The sequence below is a fragment of the Lepisma saccharinum genome, chromosome 8, assembly GCF_977018435.1.
Source record: "Lepisma saccharinum chromosome 8, izLepSacc3.1, whole genome shotgun sequence".
Classification (NCBI taxonomy): domain Eukaryota; kingdom Metazoa; phylum Arthropoda; class Insecta; order Zygentoma; family Lepismatidae; genus Lepisma; species Lepisma saccharinum.
The window spans coordinates 60,398,997-60,414,051 of record NC_139236.1 but is presented as its reverse complement, the minus strand read 5'-3'; the positions used below and the strand labels follow the sequence as shown (position 1 = coordinate 60,414,051).

The window sequence follows — 15,055 nt, the reverse complement described above, 5'->3', positions numbered from 1 at the left end:
CCCATCATCAATTTAATCAGTTGACCATTTATTCTTATCGTCGCAGTTAACCCGAGAGGTAGAAAAGCGACGCAGAATAACCAAAATACGACTAGATACTGATACTTGTATGATCTGTAACTGGCAATTGTACAGGCTCTGTCTCGATTAGCTTCTGTGTGTAAATTTGACTTATCTCTGAGTAAGTATATGTTGTTACTAGGTCTGACTTTTTTCCTCTTGTTACTTTTTATTTTTGTGTTAAAGTTAATCGAAATGATGGCATAGATTATGTTGATGATGATGATTTTGATAATATGCCGGTAAATGTAATCAGACACGTCGTTCGTTCGGCGAATGTGGGTATTCCCTCTTCAAATATGTTTATTTATTGAAGAAAATCTGGGTCAAAGGGAGGGGAGTGTAACCTTTGGATCTCAGCAACCAACCCCGCTCCCTCGCCCAATGAGGTTTTACAAGCTTGAATACCAGTCTAATTTCATTCCAGTCACAATAATGTGTATCAATTATAACGGACTGGTAATTACAAGCAAGACTGGTGCAAATCGTCTCAGGAACGATAACTACACATTTGAGTTTTGTTAGAGGGACCAGAACTCTGTCATTTTGCCCTTGCACCCTTGAAAAATATGCTCTCCTTGCCCATCCAGTCTAATAGTTAAAGGTAGACAGCAAGCCAGTTACTCAGCTACGAATACCTCCTGAAATTTTTCAATCTATTACATGTATACAAGTACTTCAAATATAGACAAGAGTAATGACGTTTCTAACATATTTTATTTTTGCATGTGGCAACCCATTTTGATGCTTCTATATTGAGCTCAATACACTCACCAAGTATTTATGAACAGCAGTACACAAATACATTACACATCCTTCTCATCTATATAACATCATCTTTCGTACAGCCGAGGAATAAACAGTCTTCACATTGTTTCACAATTAATCTTACAACGCATTTATTAAGATAGTTTTAGCGTTAGTCAAATGATAATTTGATTATAAAGCTATTGTTCTATTGTTTTGTATACTGCAATGATGTTGATGAAACGAGATATTTTTGTCAAGGCACATATAAAGCAATAGAGAATGAAAGTGTTTCCAATAACTAATAAAATATTGTCTAGCTATAAATGGAATTTACTTAAATGTTTATGCAGATAGTACAGATTTCATATCCATTCTATCAAATAGAGATCTTCATTAATTATTTGCAGTAGTGTTGCCGTCATTTTTATCAAATTAATTTTGTCCATACATAAACAATTTAATATACGTAGTTACGTCTTTCTTGTCTTCCGCCCGCCAGCTCATTCTGAATTTCATTCAGCGACTTTCCTTTGGTTTCTGGAACTACCAGAAACACAAACACTGTTCCTAATATGCACATGAAACTAAAGCTCAGAAAAGTCACCCCAAAGCCCAACAGCTGAATGAGATCCTGAAAAACTTTGGACACTACAAACACTAAGCACCATAATATCGCCATAGTGATGGCGCTGCCCAGTCCTCTAATTTTTGGAGGTAGAACCTCTCCCATCAATACGAACGGTATCGGCGTTGCTCCGATGGATGCCGCTGTTAGGTCGACAGTCAGGAAAAGTAAAGGAAGCCACGCAACAGAAGTTATATCAGTTCCTTGCTCTTTGAGATAGAAGTACGTGCCCATGCCGCACATGCAAAGTGCCATCACGATGTTTGAGAACAAGAGCAACGCTCTTCTACCTGCTCTGTCCACCAAGAACGAAGACGCGTAGGTGGCTACCAGTTGGACAGATCCAATAACAATAGTTGCAGCTTCTGGAGAGAGGGAGCTGTTTGCTTCGTTAAAGATCTGCACACTGTAGAAGACGATAGCGGCCAGACCACTGAACTGCACAAAGCATACTAAACCCACAGGAATCATCAAAGCTTTCATGGAAGTTCTTGAAGATAGAAGATCCCTGAAGGATCCTTTACTACTGTTAGACTCCTCAAGCATAGCTTGTATTTCACTTATCTCCTTGTCTATTGGGTACTCGTTGCCTCTGAGGAAATTCAGCGATCTTTTGGCTTCTTTGATTTTGTTCTTCGCAACTAAGTAAACCGGACTGTCTGGCATCCACACGTACGTGGATACGAATATCACTGGCAGGAAAGAACAAGTCACACAGAACCAAAAGTAGGATGTAACAGAACCAACAACATAGGTGAACAAAATGCCTCCATTCGCCAAAACCATAAGGTACAAACCTAAAGCACCACGATTACTGACCTCAGCGATCTCCGTGAGGTACATAGGTATTGCCACGGAGGTCAAGCCAGATCCAAGACCTGCTATGAATCTAGCGGCATATATAATCGGCACGGAGTTGGCAAGGATGATCATGATCCATCCAATTAGGAAAGGCACAGCCGATACGATGATGATGGCTTTCCTCCCAAAAATATCGGACAGGTGACCTGCTGGGAGGCATCCTACGAACCCTCCGATGGCCACCAGTCCTCCAATCCACGATGCCTCTTCGTTATCGACAGCAATGGAACCATTCTCGGCATTGATAAGAGGAACAGCTAGCGCAGTCCAGGAAACCACATTTCCTGAGGCAAATGCGCAGAGGCTCACTGAAAGACAGTCTTGAATTAATCTAGGAAATGTTACTATACTAATTAATATTCTTGTATACTCGTATATACTTGTATATATTAGCAACCTTTCGAAAGTATTACCAGCGGTTTGCTCTAGATTGTAAGTCTATACGACTAGATATGTTATCTTCACGTAATTCACTCTTACTTTACATTGGTTATTAGTTTACGATTGTTTGTTTGATTTGTTGTTATACGTCCATTTTATTCACAGATAGGCTAATCGGGACTGGACATGGAGTTTAATTTAGGATACGAATCAATGTGTCAGGTGAATCCACCGGGTATTGAACCCGGGATCATATGATTACAACTTGACGACGTTACCACTACGTCATCGGGAGGCCCTTTATAGTTTATGAAATCTTCATAGACAGTGCAAACAAAAAAAAAGCAATATACAATTTTACCTTGAAGAATTTAGCAATTCTCAGTGTCAGGTGAAAGCAATCTTTCTTACAACACAAAATCTCATCATACATGATTAAACGAATTTGTATGTGTGATAAGAGCTTGGACGTATACGTGTTTTGTGTAATTATTAATATATATTATTACATTGATTTATACAGGGTGTAATTTTAATGGCGCCCACGGACCACAGATTCGTATAGAGGACATAAAAACAAACAACTTTTCTCAGTAACATTTTTCTCGTTGGTGCGTCGATTCGACGCCACAGTCGTTCAAAAAAGACCGTTTTGCCGCCTGGATGCTGGCAACCCAACACAACATTTGATCGTAACTGTGACGTCATTTCCTATAGCGAAACAGCGCACGGCAGGGTTACAAGGAACACACAAATGTTGTGAAAATTGACAAACTACCAATCACATGATTAGATGTAGAACGAATCGAGAAATGCGTACAGTAGACCGATCATCATAGCCTACCAGCCAGAAGATCAGCAGTCATCTCAGGGGAAGGGGGAAGTGAACCAACGGTATGAGAAATGGTAAAAACGTATTCAAAATGAAGTGTCAATATCGGATTTAGTCTCAGCCTATATGTCAAATATCAACGAGAATACATTTTATTGAACTTACAGCTTACATGTGTCTGTTTACGCCCAGCTACATATTTGCAAATCTCGTTGCAAGGTTGATATCTACAGGTTTGTGTCCAGATGCCCTGTGGTACTTTTGTGCTGATAACGGATGTATCCGAGGTTCACGTTGTTACATTACGGCTAAAACACGTACATACAACCACAGTAACAATCTAATTATGAATCAGTAGCTAATATACTGCCCTGTTCACAGTTGCAAACTATTACATGTGTATCCGGTGAGTAGATAAACACAGTCGTCGGATAGCTTGTATTACTACTACTTATATCCCTGTATTTTCAACCATTTTTGTCACTTGCCTTATAATGTCCTGAATTATATTATGTGTTGCTTGCCTTTGGCATTTTGAGTTCTTTCATTTCTATTTTGTCATTTGTTCAGTGTGTCACAGACAACTAGTATCAGAAGGACGAAGTGGATAAACTAAATTGTAGATGCCAACTTGGTAACTAGATTTGCAAATATTTGACATGTAAGCTGAGACAAAATTCGATATGACCACTTCCACTTGAATTCTATTTTCTTTCTACCATTTTTCGTATCGTTTGTTTACTTCCTATTAGATTAAAGAACGTGTTTTCTCGTTTCCTTTATGGTACATAATGTGGCTGATTGTAGCTATGTCATTTTTCACAGAATATGAGTGTTCCTGGCAACCCTGGAACGCATCGCTCCACGACGGGATATGACGTCACAAATGCAATCAAATGTTGTGTGTGGTTGCCAGCATTCAGGCGGCAAAACGGTCTTTTTTGAACGACTGTAGCGCCGAAATGACGCACCAACGAGAAAAATGTTACTGAGAAATGTTGTTTGTTTTGATGTCCTCTATACGTTTCCGTGGTCCGTGGGCGCCATTAAAATGACACCCTGTATATTTATTAGATATACGTATATTTCTGACAAACAAATAGCCTTTCTTCGAATTTCATCAATCAGCCGAAATGAACGCTCTGGCGATCAGACAGCTCTAGGCCCATTCTTATGATTTTAATATAAAATTACAGAAATTTAGGTTGGTTCAATTACGATGCCGTAATCGAATATCTCCATTCAATTACAACACCTAAACGAGACAACTTTTTATTACCTTACCTAACACAGCTGCCAGAACCTGCAAAGATTTTCTTCCTTCTGGTCTTGTTTGTGACGCAGTGTTGTCAGAAATCTCCAACGCATTCGAGTGAAAATCATTCATGTTGAAATTTGAAAACAAGAAATTATTGAACTTTGTGACCATGCAGAGAAGTATCTGAAATAAATGAAGAAATATTACATCCGTACATAAAATCTCAAAACATATTTGTATTTTACATGAAGTAAACGGTATTTTCCAGCAACACTACCTAGTGAAGGTGTGTGTTTACATTCCACGAAAAGTGGTCCTACTCCATGTTAATAACAAAATGAATTAATATGGAAATTATTTTATTATTGTTTTTAATCGCATTAAGGTTTAGATGTTTGTGATTTCATATAATCTACACATTTCACCAATAAAAGTTACTAGCATCTGCAGCCTATATCCTTCACAGACAAATGAAGTCAAAATTTGCTACATTTTAAAAGTGCCACACACGTAACGTACTTTAGTTAATACTTTTCATGCATTCAACCTATGCCATCATACTCAATTTTTTTCATTTCTTAGCAGACACCAAAAAGTACTTCGTAATTCTATGAAATCAGTTCACGAAATCAGTTTACGATAAATATTTTAATCCAATCTCATGTCTAGAACCTTAAATTTAACGTGTAAAATGACACACACGTAACGCTGGAATGCTCTTTCATTGGATATGAATGATCCCTTCTCTTCCCCTCCACTTCCAGCAGTCTACAACCTTCGCTCTTGATGGACGAAATCTGATATTTTGGTGACAGTATTAAGGCTTCTATTGTAACTGTAAACAATACTACATTCCAAGTTTTAAGGTGCTACTCTGCAAAGGTGAAAAGAAATACTTACGTAAATTCGCAGTTACGTAATAACTGTACGTCGCTTCACATGACACTTTTTTTTATTTGAAAAGTGTGATTTCAGTTTTTTTTATTATTTTATATATTTTTCATACTTTTATAGTTTATATTCGAGTAAATACTGATGTATGATCCTGGCCTGGGCATGGATGTTTGTAAGTGTCAATTCATCAATTTCATCATATCATCACTTCACATCTTCGCAAATTAGCCAAAAGTGGCCCAAAAGGCAAAGTAAAATAAAGCAAATCAATCAATCAAATGAAAACGGGACTCTGTGACCTTGAACCATTAAGTAGCAGACGAGCTTCTATGCTCGATATCACACGCAAGTGTAATACAGTATTACACTTGTCTGTGACTATACCTTTACCCCTAATCAGCAGGGGCTGTAATCAGTGGCGAAGCGTCCTAAGAGGCCCGGAGGCCGGGCCTACCCTAATATATTTGTCTATTACGGATTATTTTATTACTTATAAATGTCATTAAACGACGCTTAATAAAAGAAAACTGAAATTCTAGGTCTTCGGATAATTACCGCAAGTTTGCAACCCTGCCTGGAACCACCGTATCTGCGCATTCAGCGAGGGGCCTCAGCTGGTCCCATAACAACCTATGTTATTCGTGCGGGAAAACATAATTTCAGGGGCGCGTTCGCCTGTAACGTAAAGTGAGAGGCCGGCCTCTTTTCTCTCTCACCCTCTCTCCCTGATTTCCGAAGAGTGCTGATCGTGTACGAGCGCGTGGCGAAGCAGGCAGTGGACGCACAGAGCTTGTTGAAGCAGCGTTTCCATGGAAGATTCGGAGCTATTCCGGGAGCGGAGCACACCCAGCTGCTAACATGTAGCGAGAATATGTTGCTGACACCTCTAATCCTGGCCTCCTAACCTATCAAAGTAGGCATTATTAGAATTCTAACTGCAAATAATGCATGCAAGTTGGTTACCAGTGTTAAGTTTGGTGCTTGCAGCTCTTTTGAGACACCGCTTTTCGAGAAGTGTTAGCTGCTGGATTTACCCCACACCAATCTCGATTCAGAGAGGAAAAGTATTTTATTTCTTTGAGGAAAGGGATATTAAGGCGAAATTTCCTTTCATGATTAGTGACATAACTGAAAACGCGCTACTTTTAAAATGGGGCAAAGTACAATGCAAACGTATAGAGAAAATCCATGTTACTGAGATTTTCTGGTCGGTGTGTTACACAGAAAGATGTCCGTGTTCTCATTTAGCATTTCATCATTTTCGAAATCATATTATAATTTTTTAAAAAAGTCGCGTGTTGAAGAAGAATTATATGCATAAAAGAGTTAAAAAGAAATAATTGATTGATAGATTTAGTTTATTTTACTTGGTTTTCTGCCATTTTTGTCTAACCGGGAAGATGAGGATGAGCGATGATATGATGACATTGACGAAGGGACACTCACAAAGAACACCTATGCCCAGGTGGGGATTTGAACCTGAGGCCCTTGTCGTAGCGCGGTGTTATAACCAATCCGCCGCGGAGGTCAGCATTAAAAATAAATAAACGCTAAGTGACGATCAAGTGATCCATTTCTTTAATGCGAGAAACATTTACAATACTGTTATTGAAGTAGCAAATACTTTTTACGAGCAGCTTTAACATAAGAAATGTAAGAGGGGTAGGGCCTCACAGAACGGCCTTTGCATTGGGTGATTTGCGTGGCCAGAACATCGAGTCCCATCGTCACTGTTTTCTGACCTTCGAGACAGAAGCGCCTTTATTCTCAGATATATAATCGAGACTAGATTAAAATAGAATCTGAACCAATGCCTCCAGGGGGAATCGAACCTTCTACTTCTTGATTATAAGGCGAGAGCGTTAATCACTACATTATCCTTTACAATCACTATCCCGACTTTTTCGAACAGCAGTAGATGAGATTCAGGTAATATGTTATCTTTTATTTTCTAGGGGCTATATTTTAACATACTAGTGTTAAAAAAAATTACATCTTCCCCTCCCCCCCACCAATCCATGCTCCGTCCTGTGCCTACCCTTCCAGAAACAGCACGCTTCGCCACTGGCTGTAATGCAATCTCTGTAACATCAGTAAGGTCTGCTGCTGTAGCTACCGCAGTGTTACAAAATGTACGGTTAAATATCTATGTTCAGGAATTTTTGTACCAATTCCATTGCCAGTGTTGAGGCACAGCAGCAAAGCGTTTTTTAAAATATATATAATTAAAAGCTGGGGAGCACAATAGAGTCGTGAAAACTATGATTGAAGAATAACATGCATGCGCGTGACCGTGCAGAGACGGAGATGGACTACTTTGCACCTTCAAATAGCCACTAATTAAGATCGTTCCGAAGGTAGAAATACCATATTCTTCTGGGGCTGCTTCCTGAAGGATAAATGTCACCGCACGCCACTGGACTTGGTATACCACTTCGGCAAATTTCTTCAATACGTTTCAAGATGGCGGGATTTTCCTTCTAAATTCAGTTTTAAAAATTGTAAACACTAGAAAGAGAACAGGGGGAAAGGTTCTCCAGTTAACTAGTTATCCTTCCCATTGAGCACGAAATGTCAACATGAAGGATTAACGTAATTCATAGTCAGTCACTACAAATTAATATTATGAAATGATAAAGTTATGTCCTGTGATAAGAAAGTTCAATTATATAATTAGTTGCAACAAAATGTGCTCCAACATAGATCATATTTTCTCACTCTGGCTACTATTTGCATTTAAATATTTTTGAGGACATGTCTAGATTGTTTTCTGTTGCCAGAGTTCCGAAATCCTATATTTTTTATGTAGCTTCCAGTGTACATTATGATGACACCAGTGCCAGGCATATTGATAAGTCCCCACGCCCAGTGGCATATTAATGACCTTCTCAAACAGGTGGCGAATGATTTTTTTCTGTCTTTTGTACGTATGAGTCCGTCGAATCATTTGGTTGCGGCTTTGCTGTGGATACTCGAAGTTCCAGTTACCCTTTACATAGTGTCTGTTCCACTTACAAAGCAGAACTGTATGCAATCTTAAGGCACTTGACTTTGCTGACCTACACGCTCTGAAGAAAATCCTTTTTTGCACTGATCGCTGATTTCCAGACATCCTGTAGTGCAGCGCATCCTTCGATGGCTCGTGTCATTATCTGCCAGAGCTGAAGTTTGCTTCTGGTGGGTCCCGAATCACGTGCGCATCAAGGAAAAACCGAGTAGCTGATGTAACGGCCAAGTCTGCTGATGCATACGGCAATGTTCTTGTTCACCTTCTGCCAATCACAGGCCTACTCAATGTGCTGCATATCAGCAGTTTGAAGAAGGGAACAAGCGCCAAAAAATCGAAATTCGTTTTTTTGCTCCAAACGTGTCTTAACATATACCCGCATCTAGGACGTTAGGAAAAGGGACCGAAAACCACACGCTTGATGGTGTAATTGCCCTTGAAAATATTCGTACGTTTGAAGAAGGGAATGAATCCAGGTTTTGTTCCCTTCTTCAAACTGATTCATCCGTTTCCCACTAGTGGCGCTAAGATCGCACTTGTTAACAGCTGTTACAAGTTGCGATGGTATGCAAGACCTTGTTGAACCTTGTGTATATTATTGTACATTTCTGTTGTGTTTACCAAGGTTAACCTGCAATTAGTATCTGAGTAACAATCTGCGATGGTGTAAACGAGTAATCTAAATGATTGTGAAGTGTTTGCAACTTATTGGAATGTGTGCTAGTTCATCGGACAGCGATGTTGTTCTTACGCTTAAAAAGAAGAGGAAAGGTGCTCGGCGCCCAGAAACGTATAGTTATGTAGTGCAGAAAAACAAAAGACTTCGAGGTGAAGAGTATGTAAGTATTAGAACTGGAAAGACAGTGCCTGCAAAGTCAAATAGAGATGGGGATTGCTCTTGTAAGAAGAAATGTAGTAAGAAATTCAGTGTAAATGACAAGGAACACTGTTTGAATACTTTGCAAGGGTTTCAAACGAAAAATGAGCAAGACACATTTTTAATGGGACTCATTGACCGTAAATCACCGGCACGTAGGCGTTCGAAAAGTGCAGTTCCACTTAAACGTGATAGCATTTTTGTTTACCACGTAATGAAAGGCACTGAACGTGTACCTGTGTGTAAAAAGGCATTTTCAATTTTGTACGGTATCACAAATAAAGCACTGTTTAGGTTAACTTCATTGATTACGTCAGGTAAACTGGCCGTTGATAATAGAGGGAAGCCGCAGTTCTACAAAAAAACAGCAAAGTCCCTTGAAAAGACCACATCATTTATGATATCTAAATACAGGCAAGTGGAATACTCCTTACCAAGAGGTTATTTGACCACATCTGAGTATATCGATGGCCTAGTGAAACACACTTTCCTGCTGCAAAAGCCAAACTCAGCAGTAGCCCAGATTCCAACTGATCTAGCGTATGATGGACACATCCCCATTTATCACAAGAAGATACAGGATGTAGCCAAGATAGTCACGTACATTCCCGATGAATACAAACCATTTTATGAAGAGGTGTTGACAAGGCCAACAACTGCGACAATGGAGGATGATGGTCTGAGTGAAGGGGAGCAATAGTTTTCTGTGCACGTTTGGACACTGTATTCAATAGTTCAAGATTCATCAATGTTGAAATCACAACATAATGTATGCTACTTAATATTTCTATGATATTTTGTGACAAATAAATATTTGGATTTTTTCAATCCAGCATTTATATGCATAATACGTAATGTGCATCTCATCAGTTTGAAGAAGGGAACGAATCCTTACTTTTATAATCCTCGTATTCCTTTTTATTAAAGTCCAATACCAAAAATACTACGCACTAGGATAGTAGGTATATGTAACGGATTTCTTATACGATTTTGATTCAGCCATAATGAACAGTAACGACAATAGGCAGTTTTTTTTAATTTCCCAACAATCAGCTTTTTGGATTTGTTCCCTTCTTCAAACTGCTGATTCAGCTCTCTTCTTGACACTTGGCAAGAAAATTGGGATGAAGTGATATCAAGCCTGCCATCAGTGCATGGCGTTCTTGGTACGACCCGTGGTTACATGCTGCAAGAACTGGCCACTCCAATCTGTGTGCCTCTAATGTTATTTTAAGTGTTCGGCATATTCTTATTGAATATGTCGATTTTACTGTCCTCAGACAAACTTTTAATCTTCCCAACTGTTTATCATCCATGTTGGAAGATGATGACAGTGTTTTAACAATTTCTTTTAGTCTTTTCAGAAGAGCGGGACGCGCTTTTTCTTTTTCCAGTCAACTTGTGAATGCGGGTTCATTTCTTGCTCTCTGATTGGCTGTTGGAAAGTTAAAGTGCTCTGATTGTGAGAATAGCTTATTTGCGCTGTACGTTAGGTTAGATTAGATTAGAAAGCAGCAAATTTGAGCTGAAAATAGGAAATAAGATATTCTCACAATCAGAGCACCGTAACTTTCCAACAGCCAATCAGAGAGCAAGAAATGAACCCGCATTAACAAGTTGACTGAAAAAAAATATTCGCGAGCGGGACTCTTGCACTGTTTCTGAGGAAACCTTACTTTCTTAATGTATTGTGTTTTTTCCGGTGCAGGTGGATCCCACTTAAACTGTAGGCCCAGTCCCAGTTAGCCTTACTGTGCACAAAGTGGACTTAAAACACCAAATCAATCAATCAATTTTCCGGTGCAGGTTTCTTCACAACATTTCACTTTTAACTTTTCGCAAGGGGCTCATTACACTCACTGTTTTCACATTAAACTAAGGGATTTAGAAAATGTTCGAATTAACGGGGGGGATGCCGGGGATTTCCCCAACACAACAGAATTTATCAACGGCAAAATAAAATTATTCTTATCCCTGCCAGGATCTTATATCCCACTCAAAGAAAATATAATTGAAAGCATACAGTAACCATTTGTTAACTATGTAACAAACACAATTGAAAAATCATTCGTGTCCATTGTTGGTCCAATCATCAAAGATTTCCATGCCGAAAAGTGCGCAGCGTTGTCGATTAAAGAAGGACACCATTCTGCAAATTGACCAACCTCCCCTAGCCGAGACTACATCAAGCTTTTTTCAACTTACGTTTTCATGGCATAGTGCTGATATTTTACATTTATTGAAGCGTTTTACAAGATACTTGTAGGTAGGTTAGATGGACGTTAAGTTTAGGTTAGATGGACGTTAAGTTTAGGTTAGATGGACGTTAAGTTTAGGTTAGATGGACGTGAAGTTTAGGTTAGATGGACGTGAAGTTTAGGTTAGATGGACGTTAAGGTTCAGGTTAGATGGACGTTAAGTTTAGGTTAGATGGACGTTAAGTTTGAACTTGCAATAGAAATTTGGTCAAGTTTTCGATAGTTCTTTTTGTGTTTGAGTGTGGGTTTTCTTAGAATGTAAATATACTGTTTCTAAATTACGTCCAAATGTTATCATAAAATTTAATGAACCAAGGTAGAGACAAGGTTCTAAGGTAGTTGGAACCGCAAGGCAAATTTTTAGTTCACTGACAAATACAAATTTGCATTTTAAAGTCTGGACTCAGTGTAATCCTCTGTGGGGCTCGTGTTGTTTCATGCCAATATATTTGTGATTGTCTCATAACACTGTCCAACAAAATTGAAGTTTTTGTCTGTTAAAAGAGAAGTTGGGGGTGATTCTAATTGAATTTGATGTGCTCATTTCAAATCTAATTACAGAACTTTTCCATCACCCATGCAATTTGAGTAACAGGGTACATACAAAATATCAGGCAGATACAAATCTTATATAGCCTTATAGTGATACGATGCAATATTATTTTCAGTGGCATATCTATAATGTCTTCAAACTTGATTCTCGGCTGTACTTTGCCTGAGGAACATATCTTTTTAGTGTCCAGCAATAATCTGCCAACATATTTGGAGTCCATTTTCCCTGGTAGCGCCTTTCCATTTCACCCATTTCCTGGTGGAAACGTTCTCCATGTTCGACGCTCATTGTCCCAAGGTTTTGTGCGAAGAAATCGAGGTGGGAGTCTAAAAAGTGTATCTTCAGAGACATATTACACCCCAGAGCATGATAGTTCTGAATCAAATTACTGACAAGATCTCTGTATTTTTCTTACTTGTAGTTACCGAGGAAATTTATGCAAACTTCCCTGAAAGAATGCCAAGCAGCCAATTCCAGCTCATTTTGGCTCTTTTCGAATTCATTATCTTTCATTAGTTTCCTGATTTGAGGACGAACAAATATTTCCTCTTTTAGTTTAGCCTCAGTAATTCGCGAAAACTTCTCTTTGAGGAACATAAATCCATTACCCTCATGGTCCATTCCTTTTACAAAATTCTTCATCAGACCAAGCTTTATGTGGAGAGAAGACAGTAAGATTTTGTCTGAACTTACAAGTGGTGGATGAACAACATTTTACTGTCCTGCGATGAGTAACACTCTCTTCGGCCAGTTCTTTTTATGTAATAATTTTTTCTATCTCTGCTGTTCCATTTACACGGAAACAGCAAAATTTAGTGTAACCTAGTTGCAAACCAAAGAGGATAGCAATAACTCTTAAATCTCCACATATCTGCCAAGAGTATTTACAGTACTGGATATTTGTTAAAACAGTTTCATGTTTTCATAACTTTCCTTCATGCTCCAGGAATATGCTACAGGAATGCTTGGATATTTATTTCCATTGTGCAGTAGCACTCCTTTCAAACTTGTTTTCGAAGAGTCTAAAAAAACGCCATTCTTCACTTTTATGGACAACACATAGTGACTCTAATAGACCATCGATGTTACAACAGAAAATATGGTCCTTATCTTAAAGTTAATTGTTGTCAATTTTTTCAGTTGGATTGTTTAACAAGTTTAATTGTCATTGATGCAGACATCAATTGCCTAAAGTTACTAGTGTATTGTTGGAGCAAAGACATAAAAATATTTTAAATATTGCCTACCAATTTGCTTATTTTGGCCTGCATGCTGCAATAATAATGCAGAATTATATTTTTATTGTTACAAAGAAATGGTGGGTGATTGACAATTTCTGACTTCTTTTTCGGAATCAGCAGGTGGCAAAACATAAAGAACAGTTGACATTTTACTTTTAACAAAATCATTGTTGGACAGTGTAATCAATCTCCTCTTATCAAAACTCTACCTCATCTTCGTGATTAGCCAAAAGTGGCAAAAAAGCAAAGTAAAATAGAAACAAGTCAATCTATCGCCCGATAGGTTCATTGAAGGTTTATCGTTAGTTTTAGAAGTCGTTCTCAAGAGTAATCGCTTGATTTTTATAAGTCAAGGTGAGGTGTCATATACTCTTTTGATAATTGTGGATTTATGCTTGCTTAAGTTTTAGGCGTCTCGATGGGTGATAGCTCAATTTTAGCCATCAAGAAATAGGCACTTGCTGTGTGGTCTTACTTTATTATACGATTCATTGTTAATAACTCTTGGGTTAGGTAAATGGCAGAGTTATAGCTAATTGCCCTGTATTTACCCACCTCCTCTCTCCTCTATTATCCACCTATGCCTACACCCTTGCTTTGCATTTTGTTTCAATTCTTGATGATCTCATTGAGTAAAACAAAAGCAATAAACATGATGATGGGCAATTTGCTTGATAATTCTTATGTCTTGATTGATTGTTGCTTTGAATCCACTGTATGCACAGATAGGCTAATCGTGTCTGGAGCTACAGTTTAAAGTGGGATCCGGACCACTATGCAATGTGCCTAAACCGGATATTGAACCAGGGACCCCTTGATTACAAGGCGACGACGTTACCACTACGCCATCGGGGAGGCATCCTACTGTACAGTCAATGGCAAATTGTCTATCGCTATTTTCATTCATTTTCATTCTTCATCCCGTGTTGTTCTTAAAGAATGGAATTCTGTTGATTCAGGCAGATGCTGTCCTCTGCACATTGTGAAAACAGACCTAACGAAAATAGTGATGAGCAATTCGTCTAAGATTACTTTTGCCGTTGGGTGTACATGCAGTTAAAACCTTTACAATTCACATCCAGATATGTTATAAGGGGTTTCTTGTGACTACAAGATATCTTTTTACACTTACATGTCCTGCAGTAGTGATTATAAACAACACAATCTTCACTTCTCCTTGTCGGAATCCAGACACTCACTTGTGAAAGAAAACTTTCCAGAGAAACATGACGGTGGTTTAGCCTGGAATAATGGTTCCTTGGTGTCCTTGCATGTCGCTTTACACTTTGGCATCAGTTCAAAAAATCATGAGATTAACTTAATATACGATTATCTCTTATCTGTTTTAAGCTCAAGTTTCTTGGAACCATGTCCTATTGAGTTAATTGCTATGGACTTGAAACTATCAAGAAAATACATTTAAATTACCACTGATATTAACTTCTCTGAGGGAAAAGA

General features: G+C 38.5%; 1 protein-coding gene across 1 annotated transcript; it reads right to left on the bottom strand.

The window, feature by feature from the left end:
• Positions 1-767: 767 nt before the first annotated feature.
• LOC145991498 (facilitated trehalose transporter Tret1-like) lies at positions 768-14,869 on the bottom strand. The gene is made up of 3 exons (XM_083127515.1): positions 14,730-14,869; positions 4,794-4,950; positions 768-2,604 (listed from the first exon to the last, which is right to left on the bottom strand). Exons 2-3 carry the CDS (start codon positions 4,936-4,938, stop codon positions 1,268-1,270), a joined length of 1,482 nt encoding a protein of 493 aa, XP_082983641.1. The 5' UTR covers positions 4,939-4,950; positions 14,730-14,869; the 3' UTR covers positions 768-1,267.
• Positions 14,870-15,055: the final 186 nt, after the last annotated feature.